The sequence below is a fragment of the Borostomias antarcticus genome (assembly GCF_949987555.1).
Source record: "Borostomias antarcticus genome assembly, chromosome: 29".
NCBI classification, from domain to species: Eukaryota; Metazoa; Chordata; class Actinopteri; order Stomiiformes; family Stomiidae; genus Borostomias; species Borostomias antarcticus.
In genome coordinates this window covers 5,299,383-5,319,611 of record NC_140262.1, presented here as the reverse complement: position 1 = coordinate 5,319,611, position 20,229 = coordinate 5,299,383, and the positions used below count along the sequence as shown (strand labels likewise).

Genomic DNA, 20,229 nt, shown 5'->3' with positions numbered 1-20,229 from the left:
CTGTCAGGTGACACCGTCACCTCACTGGCGTCCCCCACACAGCCCAGTTTCGTATACATGTCTGGGTGAACTATGGCCTGCTGGGAAATGCGGTTTGATAGTGGAGACAGAGTAGGTAAGAGACAAAGCCGCGCCAGCTCTGTCCATTAGTCTTCTCTTCAGAGCTGGTGACGTGAGAGGAGGACATCAGGACAGCATTCCTGGGAGGAGCTAAGGGAGTCTGGAAACAGGTTATGCAGCCATGAAGAATCAAGGCCATCGCTGGCTAATGAGGTTCCATTTCACTTGACTTCCTGTGGCGATTCCCTTGATTGGTTAGTGGGATTACTGTGTTTGACACACTGCACAGTGCGTTAACGGGGGAGCTATGCGTAGGAATGACCCCCATTAAGGGGATGGATCACAGTGCGTTACAAGGGGATTAATACACTGTTGTGGCACTGCGTCATCGGGTGACGTTTACACAACATGGCCTGAGAGTGTGGCTTCATAATGACATCACAACTCTACATCCCTCACATATTTAGACAGGTGTCTTTTAAAATCTTTCACATTCTCTCACCTTTATGACCTGGTGTCAAATGACTGACTGTTGACAGTTTTAATGAATCAGAAACAGACTGCATTCACATGTGACCTGTCTTGCAGATCTACAGTTAGCAACAATGGTCAATCAATCAATCAAAGCTTTATTTGTATAGCGCATTTCATACACAGAGGCAACACAATGCACTTTATAGAGAACAAGGGAGGTGGGCATAGGTCCCACCTCTACATATGGTGATGCTGAAGGCACAGGCGACTGAGCTCTCCAGACGACACACACTCTGAACTGTATCATGCTGCTTCTGTATATCATTCAACTGGCAGAGTCTCAATCGATCAATCGAGTTGACAAAAGTAACCACAACTTTTCAAGAAAGGTCGAATTACTGCCTTGGTCTCTGCATGAACCTATTGTCCCAAATACCACATTCACTAGTCAACAATGAGCAAGGTTGAACGTAAGGTTGAGTGAAGTGAAATATGCTGTGAACTTGTACACAGATGTCTGGTGCCTCACCCGCTGGCGTTGTCACAGCAGTGCACGCGCTAATCAGGTAGGTAAACAAGGTGACATCAGGTGATAAAGTTTGTACATCTTGAGGTTGTTCCGCCAGTGTGTTTAGGTACTGTAATGCACCTAGACAAACACTTCTCTCTGCGTCATTGAGAAATGAGAGAATGCAGAGTGCTTATGGGTAGAGAATGCAGAGTGCTAAGCAAATCAAATCACGTTTATTTATATAGCACCTTATCAATACAAATGAATGCAACTCAAGGTACTTCACAGTTTAAGCATAAAGGGTATGGGTAGAGAATACAGAGTGCTTATGGGTAGAGAATGCAGAGTGGTTATGGGTAGAGAATGCAGAGTGCTTATGGGTAGAGAATGCAGAGTGGTTATGGGTAGAGAATACAGAGTGCTTATGGGTAGAGAATGCAGAGTGGTTATGGGTAGAGAATACAGAGTGCTTATGGGTAGAGAATGCAGAGTGGTTATGGGTAGAGAATACAGAGTGCTTATGGGTAGAGAATGCAGAGTGGTTATGGGTAGAGAATACAGAGTGCTTATGGGTAGAGAATGCAGAGTGCTTATGGGTAGAGAATGCAGAGTGCTTATGGGTAGAGAATACAGAGTGGTTATGGGTAGAGAATACAGAGTGGTTATGGGTAGAGAATGCAGAGTGGTTATGGGTAGAGAATACAGAGTGCTTATGGGTAGAGAATGCAGAGTGGTTATGGGTAGAGAAACCAGAGTGGTTATGGGTAGAGAATGCAGAGTGCTTATGGGTAGAGAATGCAGAGTGGTTATGGGTAGAGAAACCAGAGTGCTTATGGGTAGAGAATGCAGAGTGGTTATGGGTAGAGAATACAGAGTGCTTATGGGTCGATCATAAGCTGTCATTGTCATACATGTACCATATCTTGATCCTGAACCTCGTGTCATATCTTTGACAGCACGGCACATCTAGAATGACACTTGACAAACAAAACAGATGATTATCTCACCTGAGACGCAGAAGAGAACGTACAGTACAGGTTGTTTACCTTATATGTAGCAGACATTGCAGACATCTGCTGCTATGTTCCCAACAGGAGGGGGACAGACAGGAGACAGCGCCCTGGGGATTCTGTGCAGCTGGTGGATTTCCAGGCCTCGCCTGGCCTACTAACTGATTAAGCTCTGGTTGAGCTACTGTCGTACACCATCATACACACAGTACACATTTGAATAGATCAAAGATCCCAAGCAGTAGTGTTCTTAAGGTTTTAAGATTGTATACAAGATTTTCTTCTTAAGGTTTTATATGTGTGGGTATGTGGAAAACACATAAAACCCTGTTTAAAATCTAGAAACTGTTTACATGAAACTGCCCACATGTATGAAGCACGGCTCCTCAACTCTGAACAGTGGTTTACAGTATAAACCTAAATCACTGTAATTCATTATCAGCCTTTTTAATGTAGAAGATTTTTAGGAGGAATGCAGATCAACGATGCCATCAAAGTCCAGCTGAGCAGTTACTGCCCTCCTGTGGAAAGAAAATGAATCACTTTTCCAGATCAGATTTGCTCGTGTCCGTGAGGAGTAAAGATGAGAGGCTATGGACGATGAACTGACGAGGGAGGTGGTAACTTCTTCTACACTCTCGAAACAAAAGGATTCTATATAGAACAACTTGTAAGAATAGCTTGGAAAGGTTTCATTTAGCACCCATAAGACTCCAAATAGAACCCAATTCACTTCCATAAGGTTATATTTGGAACCAAAGGGTTCTTTCTAACCGGAACCTTAAAGGTATAATATGTAATATGTGGATTATTTCCCCCATCTAGTGTCTAAAGGTAAGAACTGCAACTTCCAGTTGAATATAGCCCATGTGTACAGAAGGGTTAGTCATACACTTACGTTCTGCCTGCAGTGGGGTGAGATGAAGCAGTTTCTACTCAAAGCGTCTTTAAAGTGAAGGCATGACAGTGTGCATGACATGTCTCCAACTAAAGTATGAACATATATTTCAGGATGTGGTGAATCTCTGGGAATATTCACTTTGAATCTAAAATAATTACTTCTAAATATGTCTTTCCAAAAAGGCCTCGGCTCAACTTGCCCCTGAGGTGGGGTAAGATGAGCCTAGGGAGAGTATAAGATGTGCTCATGGGGTAGGACTGGGGCAGGTCTGGGGTAGAACTGGGGTAGAACTGGTCTGGGATAGGACTGGGGTAGGACAGGGATAGGACTGGGGTAGATCTGGGGTAGGACTGGGGCAGGTCTGGGGTAGAACTGGTCTGGGATAGGACTGGGGTAGGACATGGATAGGACTGGGGTAGATCTGGGTTAGGACTGGGGTAGGACTGGGGTAGATCTGGGGTAGGACTGGGATAGGACTGGGGTAGATCTGGGGTAGGACTGGGGTAGATCTGGGGTAGATCTGGGGTAGATCTGGGGTAGACTTGGTGAGTCACTGGCTCATCTTATCCCAGGCCTTTTGGCTCAAATTGCCCAACTCCCGCCATGTTATTAACAAACTTGTATCCTCCAGCACGTGAGATTTTTTCAAACGTATCTGTAATTGTTCAGACACAATCGTGACTCCTTGAAAATCAGATGGTGTTTACCAACATATGGGCCGTAAACTAAAGAAAAACTTGATTTGCTTAGTAAGAGTCAAAAGTGGATGGGTGGGAGGAGCTAGGTGCAACAGCTGTCTCTCTTTAAAGAGTTCCGTCTCCACGGCGGGACACAGCAAACACGCTTCTGGTTGAGAAGGATAGGGGGGATGAATGAAAAGCGACAAACAGTCTGACCTTTCAGATGAACAAAAGAGTCCACGGAAAATTATAACACGTTTTTACAAAGAAAACAGAACAATCGGACTGCTGGATATGGTCCGGTACCTTCATTGCTTTTGTTTCTGTTTTGGTTTTTATTTGTCAGGTTTGGGAATGAAGAGGATTGTAGAGGCGAGCTTGAGGACTGTATGCTGAAAACCTCTAGCAGACTGTAGACTAGATATCGCTTTAGAATAATTTAAACATTTTATGGATGCTAGGCCTATTTAAAAATCTGATGGCGCGATTCTTGGGTTTCTTTTACTCTATGGGCGATGTTAATAGGCTACTCTTTGTTTTTCTTCATCGATAGCCTACTTTTCTAATCAATCCTTGTGCTTGGGGAGAGAGAGCCTATACTTGTTATGGACGGTCTGAGCAAATTGCCTTATTGACTTCTGGGAGAGAAAAGAAGTGGATATCAGCTTTGTCTTCTGGAGGAAAGGTGTTTTGAACTGGAGACTATCAACATGTCCATGTGGATGATCTTACCCATCAGTCTACCCGTCTTCACCATCACTGGCATATGGGTCGTGTAAGTAGGCTACAACATAATACGATTTTTTAAGAAAGAAAAAAAAAGATTGATTTTTTTATCAGCCAGACTCACTTGATATATATTATTCGTATTGCTATGCCCAGAGAACCAGGGAATATTATAGGCTACTGTAGCAATGACAGATAATTGGACTAGTAGGCCTAGACTATTTAATTGTTTCCTGTATCAGTTGAATGTCACAAGAGTTCCTAAAAGATTCGCGGAAGTTGTTTTTGTAGAAAAGTGGTCTAGCAAAAAAACGGGAAAAACAGGAAAAAAGATGAACTTCTCAGAAAGAAAGTTAAAAACATGTCAACTCCTCTGTGGAGGAAACCAAAGTGATGTAGTGTTATTTATTTTGGTCCACACTCACAGCCTGTGATGCAGTCCAGAAGTAGGATCCCAGGCTAGTCTTGTGAATCCCTGGCCCTAGTCTTGTGAATCCCTGGCCCTAGTCTTGTGAATCCCTGGCCCTAGTCTTGTGAATCCCTGGCCCTAGTCTTGTGAATCCCTGGCCCTAGTCTTGTGAATCCCTGGCCCTAGTCTTGTGTGGCCCCATCTCTATCAGCTCATCTCCTGATTGCACACCCACCACAATAGAGTTGATTAGTCTACCACTCGCATTCAAACAGCCTGCAGTAAACACAGCTTTTATGGCTGAAATTAGCTAAAAGTGCGTGTCCTCCCTCAGCATCTGTCGGTTGGTTTGCAGATGTCAGTAGATAGGTGGTAGGTTTCCTATACTTATGGTGAACTCTTCATTAAGGATTAATTGGGTCCGCGGAGAGCAAGGACTTGTTTTTGCAACTGCTGTCTAACATCAACATCAGCAAAATACGACAAACGCCAGAAAAATACCAAGAGATCATCCCCGCCCAAAAAAGAGAGCAGTAGAACGAGGAGATGGAGTAAGAGGGTTAAAAGGGCAATACGGAGATAACCCGGAGAGGGGGAGGAAGATAAATAAAGAGTTGTCAGACCGTCCCACCTGTCGGTCCTACCCAGCAAACACGCAACGTCAGGGAGACGTTCAGATCATGTCTTAATAACGTCCGTCGGTCCTGAACCCCGTGTGTTCGTCTGCTGGACCCCTCAATATTCACACGTCTGGCTTGGACCCCTCTAAGACGTGTGTGGACGTGCAGAACAGGTTCAATATCTGAACGTTAAAAAAAAACATTCATTCTGACTCCTAATTGGATGTCTTTGGACGTCCGAAAAAGACAAAAAAGACATCTAAAAGACGTCTTTAAGACGTGTCTTTGCTCAGTGGGTATGCGGGTCGCAGGCGCGGAGACGGAGGGGACGGCTCGGTGCTCTGTGATCACTGCTGCACAGGAATGCACCGCCTGAGGCCCAGCGGTGCATTATGGGCCACCGACGTAAAGACCCATACTTCTTCACTTAACTCCTTCCCAATTTGGTATAGTGGTGCTTGATAGTTTCCAGCTCTACTTTGTTAGTTTGAGAAATCTCATGTTTTCCTGTGGAAAAACAATTATTCTGAGCTCAAAATCGAAAGGAAATGTAGAGGGGTTGGTGTTATAGTGTGATGGAGGGTACGATAAACATCATTATACCTGACTTGTTAGATGGGGAACTAGATGTGGACATTGACAGGCGTTTGAAGAGACAGTACAGCATATTATAACACCCAGGTTATAAGGTATTTGTTCAAGATGTCTGAAGGTCAGCAAACCTTCTCTCATCTGCCTTTCTGGAGACAAGGACCCACCTGGAAAAGTTCACACACACACACACACACACACACACACACACACACACACACACACACAGACACACACACACACACACAGTAGACACACAGGCATCTATACTACCGTTCTTTACTCTGAAGTTCATTATTTGAAATGAAATGTGAAGTAATTCCTTTTTACAGAAAGACCATGAATCTTACTTTAACAAGGTCAAGCCTAATGAGAGAGAGCATATTCTCTAGGCCACTGGATAACTCTAGGGTCTGCAGGCTTCTTTAAACAGGGGTCATTAGATATGACACACTCTCGCCCTCTGTCATTCTCTATGGGCTCAACCTCGTTACCTGCCTCTCGGTTCAAAACTATGCTTGTTGAGAAAGTGTAATGTTTTTTCAACCTTCTAAAACAGTATATATTTGAGGCTACACATTCTACAGTATGCAAAAGGAACCCACCGGGCCACCGTAGCTTATGTAGAATAAAGGCCTCCCTTGTTCTGGGGAGGATGCTGCGAGGTTTCAGGTATGCACGCCCTAATGAGTCTCTGGGAGATCTTTACTGGAGGGACTGCAGGGCCTCTTGGCTACCGGCTAGGTTTCCTTCACTTCTCTCTCTCTCTCTCTCTCTCTTTCCCTCTTTCTCTCTCTCTTTCCCTCTTTCTCTTTATCTGTGTGTGAGAGGAGGGACAGTCCCTTCCACTGTACCTTTGGGCACTGGGAACCTTTGGAACCTTTGGAAAGTGGGCGCTACATTTTTTCACAGCGGTTCTCAAAAGGCCCGCTGTCTGAGGCTGTCCTCTGTTAGCCACTCTCTCAGGCGGCTTGCTTCCTAGACCCGTCACTTCCTAGACGCTTAGCGCCTTGATGGGGATACATCTCCTGTTAAGAAACAGTTACCACCACTTCTTCTTTTTCCAAAATGGTTATTTACAAGAAAAGGTGCCTTAGATAAGACTTCTAAGGAAGCCTTGTTAGGAAAGATTACAGTTGCTTCGCAGCACTGGGTAAGGGGCTGAGAAAAAACGATTTTGTGGAGGAAGGAGGAGGAAGAGGAATAAGGAGGAAGAGGAGGAGACAAATGACAAGTACATTAGAGTCCCTTATTATTTAAAACTTCTTAAATTAAAAATATCTTCAAAATCATGTGTCCGCACAGTACAATGCCTGAGTATGCTAGGTATTAGCATGTTTATTCTGCATCACCCAGGACTCGAACTCACAACCTTAGACAAGGGAAGGTCAGAGACAAAAACAGAGTTCATAATTCCTGTCAGCTCAAAGCATGGACATTTCTCGGGCCTACATTTTGGTGGTGGTTGCAAAGTGATAGCACATACGGCTGATTTGTTATGATATCTTTTACGTTTTAAACTTTAGACGGTTGTTGTAGCGCCACCATCAGAACTATTGGCCCACAATGCCAGTTGAGGACTTTTGGCATAGTCAGTCTTCCTAGAAAGAAGAAGATTCAGAATATTGAGAAATACAAGAGGGACAGCTGATGAACTGCCCAGCCGCTAGATAGAAAACTCATTGTGAATTTAGTAAATGTGTGATCTTCACCCTGTCAGTTGCCTTCTGTCAGCTCTTCCTGAATTTCAGTCATTCTTCTTTATCTTTAGTTTTTCCCAGAATGTCAAACATTGTCTCTGTTAGCTCACTGAGGGGGAAATCGATAGGTGTGACCTAAGCATGTCCACTTTATCATCCCCAGCGATCAATAGAGGCTCTCTAACTGCATGTTTAAACTTTAAACTCTTCTGCATGTACCAGAGACCACGTTTTTTACATGATCCTCTGTGTGATCTTATCAAACTTAGCAAAGTCCAGTGTCACGTAGTTGAGCTTAAAGTAGCCTAATTTAACCCTTCAGACTAGAAACAGGTCAACTGGTAAGAGGGTCACCTAGGGCACAAAGAGGGGCACCTAGGGAACAAAGAGGGTCACCTAGGGCACAAAGAGGGTCACCTAGGGCACAAAGAGGGGCACTTGGGCACAAAGAGGGTCACCTAGGGCACAAAGAGGGGCACTTGGGCACAAAGAGGGTCACCTAGGGCACAAAGAGGGTCACCTAGGGCACAAAAGCACTCGGACTGGCACTGAAAAAATCTGTCTAACCTCTCTCATGCTTCAGTTGACCGTGTGACTTTCTCATCCGCCATTTTGTCCTGTTATCGTTTCAGATACGCCATGGCCCTGTACAACCAGCATGTGTGTCCTGTGCATAACTGGTACAGTACTCTTTCATCATTACAGTCTTCTCTCCAATGTGCTGACTCTATAATCACCATGCTATTGTCTGCTGTAACAAGCTGGACTCACTGTGTCATTATAATAATAGTGATATCAAACCCTTTCAATTGATGAGGAGGTTTTTGGGATTGTTTTTCAGGGGCTGTAGAGAATTTATTATTTTACAAAGAGGATAAGCCCTAATGTACAGGTAGTCCTTCCAGTAGTGTTGTTTGAGCGATATCCCCTTAAGCTGCATGATAATAAGTTACTTAATATGTTATTGTATTTACGTAAGCAACTGTTGATAAAACCTTACACTGCCTACTGGTGAAACTAACCAGAGGACTATAATATTGCCAGGCAAACAGGTCCTCAAAAGCCGTCCAGTTTGAACCAGTTTGGGCAAGTCACTCAGGGTTTAATGTTTTTGCTCGTATCGGGAGTGGATCCTTATTCTAAGAGCTCCATGGAAGATTCCCACTCAAGCAAATCAAAGAGATGTCAGCAGTTTTATGATCCATGATAGGACTCTTTAACTCTCACAGACGTCCGCTGTAAATGTCAACCCGGCAAACTAATTATGATCGGTTATTCATTCCCGTACAATGTGCTAGAGTGAGAAAAGATGAACTGCGAAGTGCGTAGAAACAGCACGTATGTTTATTCAACATTAATTCAGGAATAGAGGTAACTCATGGCGGGCTCATTTCGCAAGAGGGAATAGTCCATCTTTTCTCTGCTTACATCAACAAGGCCCCGCTCTTAACTTCCTGGGCAGCCCCACACTCTTACTCAAACGTGTGAGGCACGAGGAAAAGGGAGGAGATGGAAAGAGAAGGAGCAAGGAAGGAGGTAGAGAGAGGAGGGAAACACCAGCGCAGTGACGGAAAGAAAGAGGCATAAACATGATTGAAAAAGACAGCCATGAAAAAGAAAGGCATTGGACAGTGGTGGAGATGATAGGAAGTAGGAACTTTAGGGGAAGCAGCGTGTGAATTCCTTAAGGGAAAGGAGAACAAGTTGTTGAGGCGGGAAACTCGAGCACGAGGACGAAGAAATAAAAAGAGGGATGAATATAGATAGAATATGTTAAGCATAAAAACTGAACGCTGCTTCTCCATGTTTTGTTTGAACTCTGGGGACAGAAAGCAGGCCTGTGCCAGACGACCTGAGAGGTCTGGATGGTTCATAACATAGCAGTAGATCAGAAATATATTTTGGCCCTAAACCAGTGAGTATTTTAAAGTAAATTATTTGGCAGACAGGAAGCCAGTGTAAAGACCTCAGAACTGGAGTGATGTGATCCACTTTCTTAGTCTTAGTGAAGACTCGAGCAGCAGCGTTCTGAATCAGCTGCAGCTGTCTGATAATTTTTTTAGAGAGACCTGTAAACACACCGTTACAGTAGTCGAGTCTACTGAAGATAAACGCATGGACAAGTTTTTCCAGATCCTGCTGAGACATAAATCCTTTAATCCTTGATATATTCTTCAGGTGATAGTAGGCTGACTTTGTAATTGACTTAATGTGGCTGTTGAAATTCAGGTCTGAGTCCATGACTACACCAAGATTTCTGGCTTCATTTGTGGTTTTTAGCATTACCGCTTGTAGCTGAGCGCTGACTTTTAATCGTTCTTCTTTGGCTCCAAAGACAATTACTTCAGTTATTTTTGTTTAGTTTAAGAAAGTTCTGGCACATCCAATCATTGATTTGTTCAATGCACTTACTCAGCGCTTGTATGGGATTATATGTGGTGATATGGTGATATAAATTTGTGTGTCATCTGCCATTATTTGAGCCAGTGGGAGCATGTAAATGTTGAACAGAAGAGGCCCCAGAATGGAGCCTTGAGGAACTCCACAGATCATTTTTGTCCGCTCAGATTTGTAATTGCCTATAGACACAAAGTAGTCCCTGTCCTTCAAGTAGGATTCAAACCAGTCTAGCACTGTGCCAGAAATTCCCAGCTAGTTTTCCAGTCGGCTTAGTAATATATTGTAGCCAACCGTGTCGAATGCAGCGCTGAGATCCAGTAATACTAAGACTGAAATTCTGCCATTGTCTGTGTTTAAATGGATGTCATTAAATACCTTAACAAGAGCAGTCTCAGTGCTGTGGTGTGGTCGAAATCCTGACTGGAAGACATCAAAACAATTATTTAGTGCCAGGAAGTTGTCCAGCTGTTTTACTCCTACCCTCTCACATTGACCTGTTAAGGCACCAATCCGGTTGTACATGAACACCAATAACAGTAACATGATGTCATTTGACAGCAAATATCTGAAGTACAATTCTGCCTGTATTCCTATAGGCTATATAACCAGACGTGTGAAGAGCCACTCTCCAATCAGAGAGGCCCTGTGCTGTGCTGCACCCTGGACAACATACCACTCATCAGGTCAGTATTATAGTATTAGAACACCACTACTAACTATTCAACTGTATACTTTACCACACAGCTGCTCAAACCATCTTTACCCCACCGCACTGTTGCACAGAAGACTGAAAGCAAGTCAACGGGGGATTTCCCACTTTTTCTTCTTCTCGTGAACTGATCAGGAAGCGGTTTGGAGGGCATCCGTTATGGTAGATGATGAAATAGGGTGTGGTTCCCCATCCCTGTCCCACCCACCACAATAGTAGCACTCAGCATAGCCTACCGCTCACGAGGTGACTAACGCTAACGGACCAGAGGGCTTTGAGGTCTGTGGTTTCTGTTAGTCAGTTAAGCTATCCATTATATAGAATTTTCTCTTTCCCTCACTTCTTTTTTACTTCCTTCTACGGAATTCGGTTGCATGTCTTGTGAGCTGAGGGGTAGCAGTGTGAGGCCCCCAGGCTTGTGTGATTGGCAGAACAATTCTCAGGGAGGATGAGACCTCTACACTCTGTCAGGGAAAAAATACCTCTGCTTTGTTTAGCGGAGCCTTGACAGACCTTTGAAATGTCACCACGCCAATGTCCAGAATGTAAACAAGAAATGTTATTTCCGCTGTAGACGAGCAGCTTTTCAAAAAAAGCACGACCTTTCGCCAAGTTCTGCAATGCATTAGCCTGTAGGTGTCTGTGCATCAATTGCCACAGAGTTAAATGTTTTACCTGGCTTTGTGGGAAAATGTGATCTTTTTTTTATATTATATATTATATATATATATATATATACACTCATGTCTGGGTTCTCAGTGGTCCTCGTGTGCCCCCTGATTCAGACAGGCTTTCTACTCCAGCCTCAAGCTGTGTGGTCAACCTCGACATGGCCTTTCTCAGGGGTCCACATTAACCATCTGTGTGAGGTGGCTTGGTGTCTCTGCCAAACTCCTCCCCAGGGGAAACATAGCCAATGCCTATTTTAGTGCCACATAGTAAGCTAGGACCCTTAACAACATCCCTCCATCTCCCCCTCCCTTTGTTTCTGTTGCAGTAAGTGTGGGACTCAGCCCCCGGAGAGCTGCTTCTTCAGCCTGATCTGCAGCACTGGCTCCTTCATGGGTAGGTCCACACTCCTCTTCAGTTCTTCATGGGTAGGTTCACACTCCTGTTCATTCCTTCATGGGTCCACACTCCTGTTCATTCCTTCATAGGTCCACACTTCTGTTCATTCCTTCATGGGTAGGTCCACACTCCTGTTCATTCCTTCATGGGTCCACACTCCTGTTCATTCCTTCATGGGTCCACACTCCTCTTCATTCCTTCATGGGTAGGTCCACACTCCTGTTCATTTCTTCATGGGTAGGTCCACACTCCTGTTCATTCCTTCATAGGTCCACACTCCTGTTCATTTCTACAGGGAAAACGTGCTCTTTTCACATTTGTACTTCACACAGTTGTACTTGGCAAGCGTATTTCCGAATGCAAAATATCTTAATGTTTGTTTTACCCCTCACACAATGTATCAGACTCGGGGCACTTTAAACGTAGGTTATATTTCTTATTTACTTTCCTCCGCTCCCGAATGGATCCCGAATGCGCTCGGTGTTTTCCCAGCTGTGACTTTGTGGCTCCGGCCCGGTCTCTGTTCCCCAGAACACGATGCCAAAGCCAACGCTCAACCGTCCTCCTGGGGGACGCGGCTCCATTCCCTGAATTGAGCGTTTTAGAAATGTCCCTCGGTGCACCTCATCAACTAAACGCAGTAGCGCAACAGTGAACCATGTAGTCGTGCTTCTGAAGGGAGGTCAGTCTCTGCCAAAACCTTCGAACCTCGAGCCATTGAGATCATGGAAATGGGGGTTTCTGAGCTTGTTGGTACATTGAGTTCCCCTAACCATGCCTGTTCAGGAATCGACCATATATGGAATAGACTGAGGGCATACAGAACACGAAAAGGTCACCTCATGGATCCCTCAACTGTCTCCATTCAACCTTTGTTAATATGTACCTGGTTCTGGGCACACAGTGAGTGAATGCACTCTGTACCTGATTAAAAATGCAGCTTTTTTCTTGTCATTGTAGATATTGTGTCCTCACATAGATGAGTCAACAACTCAACGTTATACAGTAGCAAAACACTAGATTCAAAATCAGAACATTAAAATTCTTATGACAGTAACAGCCCTATCAAGCAATATTATTCCATTATAGTGGCCAGAGGAATTCTGTGGGTTGAATATAACATTAAAGTGTTTGTGATCACATAGTCTCTCACCAAACAATCCCCTCAGAGCCACCACGACTGGTGAACGGACTGATGAGACTTAAATGTGTTGTTACACCATCATCATCCTTCCTGGGACTGAGAGGAGACCTTTTTACCACGGCCACCTGTTTCTTTTGGATTTTCTGAGAATACGCAGGAATTTTGAGAACGTTTAAAAATGCCCATTAAACTGTCGGAGCGTTTTTTTTCTGTGTGTCGGCTATATATCTCACAACCTGGGAGTTAACACCCACTGAGTGTGTTGGTAGTCGTGACTTTTGGTAACTTAAGTAATATTTCAGTTTCATAAACACATTGTTATGCCTTTGATAGCTCTTATCAAGGCACCTGCCTTGCGACTTGTATTTGGAAAGGAATTTTGAACATTGTCTATCGGGGTTTAGAAAAGAACATTCTAACCTGTTGAATGCTCTCCAAGAATCTAAATGACCCTGAAATCATAAACAACACCTTCAGGTCAAAGGTCAGGGTTCACAGAAGAAAAGACTAGGGCATTTCTCTACATGGAACACAGAGGGACATTCTCTGACTGTGAGCTTGTGTTGCGTTTCTACTCACGGCAGGTGTTGGGGTGTGTATGCACTCACACACACACACACACACACACACACACACACACACACACACACACACACACACACACCTCGGAAATCTCCCACACTTCAAAGATTCCCTCTGTGTTTCCCACACTGTACAAACAACACAAGCACAAACTCTTGTGAGAAGAGTTTGCGTTAGTCTGACTAGTCTCAGTGTGCTGTGTGAGTTCCCACGAGGACCGTGATAATGGCTGAAGCCCCACTGATCACAAAGGAGATCCCTCACTGTGTGCAAACTACTGTAACAAAAATGCCAACAGCGATTTGATGTCATTATCATTTCTGCCTTGTCAAAGAGCAAACAGTGTTCTCTGTATTGTTCGACGCGCACATCTGAAGACACACTCTGGCTTGGCAACGCGATGGGACGCCAGATGTGAACGCCAGATGCGAACGCCATGTGCATCAAATGGAATTGTGGGAGAACAGTCCGCTGCTCTTGGAAGTGTTGTGGTGCTGCTGGGTTTGGTAGGCAGCCATCTTTAGGAATCTGCACGCAGCGCAGCTTCTCAGCGACATCCCAGCATGCATTAGTCCGCAGGGATGTCATCTATCTGGTTTTCCGTCTATGAATTCAACATGCCAGAGAGATGGCGGGATGTGTGTTTTCACACCTGGCCTCAGACTGCTGATTTTGACTGTTGATGTCCAACAGATTAGAGACTGCCTCGGCTTGAGGTACTGGCCAAAAGGAGCTAAAGCAAACTTATTTGAGTCCAAGGTGTAAATTACCTTCTTCTTACAACAGTAGATCATTTTGAAATCTTTGTTTATTGTGGCAGCTTAGAATAAGACAGGAAGTGTCAATCAAGGTGGGAAACTGGGAGAAATTCCAAGTTGTAAACAACTCAAGTTCCCGACAATACTTCCCAGTTCTTAGAAAAGACCTAGCAGAGTGTGGAAGACCGATATACCGTACTGTACCACGCATGTGACATTCTTATTCTCTCTCTCCGTCCCCTCCTCCTTTTACTCTGTCATTGGCTAAAGTGATGCTGATTGGTCTGCTGAGGTACGCCCACGTCATCGAGAAACACCAGAACTGCGTCCTCAACACGGCTGGTCTCTCCACTGGCTGGATCTGTGCTGCCGGCCTCATCATGGTGGGAAACTTCCAGGTAGGAAAACGCCCCGTCATCGAAAACCCCCCTCTCACTGCAGATGGATCAGTGGAGTTCATGATGAGTTGACGGATCGCTGGCTGCATTGGGTTTGACTACAGAAGACACTGAGGGATTGTATGGATGCCATACATGGGGCGGCCGTGGCTCAGTGGTAGTGCGCTTTGTCCAGTGATCGTAGGGTCGATGGTTCGAATCCCGCCTCCTCCTGTCCACATGTCGAAGTGTCCTCGGTCAAGACACTGAACCCCAAATTTACCATTTACATAACAACACAACCCAGGTTAAGAGACTATTGTATCTTGTTGGATTGAATAACACTTCTGTTACATAATAAATTGAAAACAGCATTTATTTACCAAAAGGACCTTGATCAGTATCTCACTATCAGTACATCCGGCCATTGTAAATCACAATGGCTTTGAAGTGTTTAATGTTTTCAGGCGGGTTGAGGTCCCTCAGGTGTGGTCTAATAACTCCAAGGGGGGCTCCCTTCACGCTAAGCACGTTAAATTGTTATGGCACACAGTAAATGTTTAAATTGGAGGGTGACGTGACGGTGCTGTGTTCCTAACTCACATACCGGCGTGTGAGCATGATGGGTTTTCTGTTGAGATATCACCTTCGAAACTTGTTTTTAGAAGAATGGTGTCATGGCAACCGGCAGCGAAGGGTCTCCTTGGCCCCCTTCTAATGTAAACAACTCACCCATCAAGTCCCAGAGGTGGCCTTGCTGCCGTGCTAACGTCCCGAGCCTCCTGTTCTTCCCAACAAAGACCCCACCTTACTGGTGCTAGCCAGGGATGTGAAACACCCCCCATCTTACTGGTGCTAGCCAGGGATGTGAAACACCCCCCATCTTACTGGTGCTAGCCAGGGATGTGCGCCGCTAAATCATCCTCCCCCCCTGCTTGATTTACTGACTATAAGAATGAGGGAAGGAGTACAAAAAAGTATGGCACAGAGTATCATTCACAGAGGCCGAAGCTATGTGAACTCTGCTTCAGCTTGTGTGTGTGTGTGTGTGTGTGTGTGTGTGTGTGTGTGTGTGTGTGTGTGTGTGTGTGTGTGTGTGTGTGTGTGTGTGTGTGTGTGTATGTGTGTGCGTGAACCCCCCTGCAGTCTTCGTTCTCTTTGTAGACCTTCCAAACACATCTCTCTTGATGTTCTTATTGGAGATCGCCAGCCTACCGTCTGGAATGGAATGATTTTTCTAAACAGGAGGTTTTGGCTTGCTGGACGTCTTCTCTTCCCATCTCTCAGTAGGCTGTTGAGGAGTTCAATCCCAGGACTTCTGTTCTCAAGATGTCCGCTGTCCTTATTCTGACCTAAGGATAAGAGATTGATTCCGCATGGTTTTTATATTTTAATGTGAGTGAAAACATGACAATCTGAACATTATGGTGTATAATATGTGAAGGTACTGTGAACAATTGTGACAGTAACAGCAGTTTGCAAAATGTGTGGATATTTTCAAATCACCAACTGCCACCACTTTACCAACTGAACATTCCATCATTCATTTCAATGGGACAAAAACTACAAATAAACAGAAAAAAAAACGTATAAAAAAACAGTATGTCCCCAAAAGTCCCAGCGCTACGATGCGTCCCCCTCTTCCTGACGGCTCCTGATTGGCTGATGGATCCTCCTCCCTTCTCGTGCTGTAAGAACGTATCCTTATACCTCATTTACATAATGAGCAGTGCTGCGTGCCCCTGTGTAAACAGCGCCGGAGCCTGTGAGCTCATAGTGAAGCGAAAGAGCAGCTTCTTGACGCTACGGCTCAGCGAGTCTGGCTGCGGATGGGATTAACATAAGTGTCTGGTTCTAGTTACTGTGTAGCAGGACCATTACAGTTAATGACTTCTCCTAGGGATGGCTGGAGCTCTTTCTGGGTGGATGACAATAACACTTCCCAAGCCAAAAAGTAGGTTGCCTGTGTAGTTTTCTATAATACGTCTCTTTCTAGGTCCGTAGATGCTCCTTTCACAGCAGATGTCCCTGTTCTACCCGGTGCACACTTCCTGTCTGAGCAGATCCAACAGCCTCATTCACTTGACCTCACAGTGATGTTTGTTCGCAGGCGGGGTCTGCATGGCCTGTGGATTATCCCGTTAGCGCTGTAATCTAGTATCATTATGGCTCCTGTGTGTTATTGCGTAACTATCATCTTGTATCCTTCTGTTGCAGATTGTCATTTTCACCCGGATAAATCATTGGAACGTTTCCATTTTGCGTTGGATAATTGAAACCCAGACAGGTCACGCTGACACTGCACTGCGTGTGTGTGTGTGTGTGTGTGTAATATGTGTGTGTGTCCTATACAGGTGGATTATGCCAAAGTCCTCCATTATGTAGGTGCCGGCGTGGCCTTCCCCACCAGTATGCTGTTCGTGTGCCTCCAGTCGGCACTGACCTACCGACTGGCCAAGACCCAGGGAGAATACAGCATGGGTCACCTGCGTGTGGGGCTGACACTGCTAGCCTTCGTCTCACTGGTTCTCAGTATCCTTTCCCAACTGTTTGGGAATGACAGAGTCCAAACTGTGTGTGAGAGTGAATTAATGAATCATATTCAGTGTTGGATGATAAAGTCAGTCATGAAATATTTCTTTCCACCAGTAGGTTAGTTTTTTCATCCTTGGGTAGTTTATTGACTTAGACTAAGACTAAGTTCCACTGATTGTCACACACCTGAGTGTGTGAAATTTGTTCTCCGCATTTGACCCATCCCCTGGGGGAGCGGTGAGCAGCAGCGGTGCCGCGCTCGGGAATCATTATTGTCATCACAGTAACCAGTGATTTGACCCAGGCTGCTCTCACCATGTGTTACAGCGCCCTCTGCTGGATAGAAAGTCTCAGCGCAGTAAATGACTATGTGTGTGAATGTAAATGATGGTGTTCATGTACCTTCCTGGGACAGCTACGCCCTTAACCTCCTGTCCTCCAGGTGGCGTGTTCTTCGTCCAGGAGAGTTACGCTCTGCAACACGCCTCGGCCGTATTCGAGTGGCTCTTCTGCATCTTCGTCATGCTCTTCTACGGAACGTTCGCCTTTGAGTTCGGAGGCGTGTCCGGGGACACCGTCCTGGTTCTGGCCCGAGGAGGCGGGGTCCGGGGCTTCTCCAGCTCGGACCACAAGGCAGAGGGAGCAGGTGGACCCAGCCAGCACCAGCCAGAGAGCCTGGCCATGCTGTAGCCCATTCACAAGAGGCCGCAGTGCCTTTGACTAGTTCCTGATAGGCCGAAGAGTGGATTGACAGACAGTGGATCCAATCACTTACAAGCAGGAGGATTGAGGAGCAGAAGCCTGACCAATCATAGTCCAGCATACAGCGCGAGGACGGACCTTGTGAGTGGTCAGGCTCTGTATTGCACATAGCTGTGGCACCAAAGTGTTTAGCCAATGAACAAAGACTAAAATGTAACAGCTGTTCTGACTGGAATGGACACTTTGAAGGAAGTATGTAACAAGTGCCTTTTTGAACACTGTCAGACTTCGGACTATACACACACTACTCATAGGTACGCACACATACATACACACACACTCACGTGCACACACACACACACACACACACACACACACCTTTCCCTCACCTTCATTATTGTGTAATGAAGGCGTCACTCTTACAAACGAGGACTTGCTGTCTCGCCCTGTATCAGATGCAGTATCTTGAAAGTGCCTTTAAAGTCTTTCAGAAAGTTGCAAGGTCAGTGTTGTTGTTTGTTGTCACTTCTCTTCTCAGGAAATTCTGTTACATCACCAGCTTTAAAGGGAAAAGCATTTTATTTCTTTGCTATTGTTTTATATCAAAGGTGTCATTGTTGTATTGTGTTAAAAAATGAATGGTTTCGTCTGAGATATCTGGTCCTCTCACAGTTGTGTGATATGGAATTATGTGACATGAAGGTTTTTCAACACTTTTACTTCTTGTTCTGTAAAAGTGACGTTACTGAACTAGAGGAGGCTCAGGACTGAGGTTGTGTTGAGGTTGTGTTGAGGTTGTATTGAGGTTGTGTTGAGGTTGTATTGAGGTTGTATTGAGGTTGTGTTGAGGTTGTATTGAGGTTGTGTTGAGGTTGTATTGAGGTGTCCAGTATGGATGAGAGCTTGAGACAGTGTGAAAGACGTGTTCTCCTCAGCTGCTTTAAATCAGACAAAATCAGAGAAGGCAATCTTTATATTATCTGAAATAATATATATTGTTGGTGTAATTTACAAACTATGTAAACATTTAAAGAATCCTCAAGACATTTCAGTGTTCTTTAATGTATGCTGCCTAATATTTCAGGTATTAAAAGAAAATTGAAAATTATATATATATATATATATATATATACAGTATATACTATATATTACTTCCAATCCCACAAATGGAAAGACAGCACTATTGTTAAAAGGATTTATTGTTTAAAAAGCGTATTTACATTCTTCAGCATTATGTAAGTAAAAGCAACGGAGGTGTTTGAAGAGATGGACACTAAGAGCAGAGGACAGACTTATTGGTGTTGCATTATTCTCCTCTCTTAAAGGCCTTCTACTATTTACTGAATGTCACAGGCGTCTTTGACTTCATCACTTTAAAAGTATTTCTTCTTGTTGCTGCCATTTTTGAGAGACAAAATGTGAATCAGTTTCTCCATTCATCACCACACACACGCACATACGTGCACACACACACACACACACATACACACACTGTACACCCCCACACACACACACACACACACAATAACCGTTAGAGACTCAGATGATGAATTGGTCTTTCTGAGGCCTTGTGGAGCCCGAAGGCATCTGGCTTTTTACAGAATGTTAATATTCTAAAGCAGTCTTTAAAGTATTCTCTAAAACAGACACTCAGAAAATAAGAACATGCCTATTCTAGATGTTAAGAAGCATGCAACATCAATTTGACTTGACCACCATTCTCTGAATGTCTAATTTTTGACATAGGGAATCAACTAGATTAGACTAGATAGAATTCATAAGGTCAAATACAGTGTTGTTATGGCTCACATTTGTTGGTATCGTCATTAAGGCATTATAGTGGCTCTGTATTGGAAGATTTATCTACCAAGTAATGTTGGGCTATTCTACCTTTAGATTTGGTCATTGAGGTAGTTAATAAAGGTAGTTTTAGCACAAATATTAACAGCCTCAAGTAAATTCAACCTCAAGTAGATTAAAGCTCTTCTTGTTGCTGCCTCAAGTAGATTCAAGCCTCAAGTAGATTTAAGCTCTAGGAAAGCCTGAGAAAAAAATACAGCTAGTAACAAGACCCTAGAAACATCCGGAAGAGCATTAGGGCCAACAACTGAGTTTATAATTTTTTTTAGCTTCTGAGTTTAAAGTCAGAATTTCTGAGAAAAAAAACTTGGAATTTCTGAGAAAAAAGTCAGAAATAACTTCTGAGAAAAAAGTCAGAATTTCTGACTTTAAACTCAGAAGCTTAAAAAAAAAAAAAAAAAACTCAGCTGTT

At 44.2% G+C, this 20,229-nt stretch overlaps 1 protein-coding gene across 2 annotated transcripts; it reads left to right on the top strand.

Moving 5' to 3' along the window:
* The first annotated feature begins 3,727 nt into the window (after positions 1 to 3,727).
* Positions 3,728 to 20,056, top strand: LOC311326993 (transmembrane protein 150A-like). Of its 2 annotated transcripts, XM_084459988.1 has the most exons (7): positions 3,728 to 4,411; positions 8,315 to 8,362; positions 10,679 to 10,765; positions 11,789 to 11,856; positions 14,614 to 14,741; positions 17,075 to 17,252; positions 17,698 to 20,056. In XM_084459988.1, exons 1-7 carry the CDS (start codon positions 4,347 to 4,349, stop codon positions 17,943 to 17,945), a joined length of 822 nt encoding a protein of 273 aa, XP_084316114.1. In that variant the 5' UTR covers positions 3,728 to 4,346; the 3' UTR covers positions 17,946 to 20,056. The 2 variants fall into 2 exon arrangements, with proteins under 2 accessions (XP_084316114.1, XP_084316115.1); XM_084459989.1 differs by lacking the exon at positions 8,315 to 8,362.
* The last annotated feature ends 173 nt before the right edge of the window (positions 20,057 to 20,229 follow it).

Bases quoted from the DNA above. Each gene is read 5' to 3' on its own strand.
- LOC311326993 (XM_084459988.1), top strand. From the start codon at position 4,347: ATGTCCATGTGGATGATCTTACCCATCAGTCTACCCGTCTTCACCATC. The intron at 10,766-11,788 runs GTCAGTATTATA...TTTCTGTTGCAG, and splicing joins GACAACATACCACTCATCAG to TAAGTGTGGGACTCAGCCCC. The intron at 14,742-17,074 runs GTAGGAAAACGC...TGTCCTATACAG, and splicing joins TCATGGTGGGAAACTTCCAG to GTGGATTATGCCAAAGTCCT.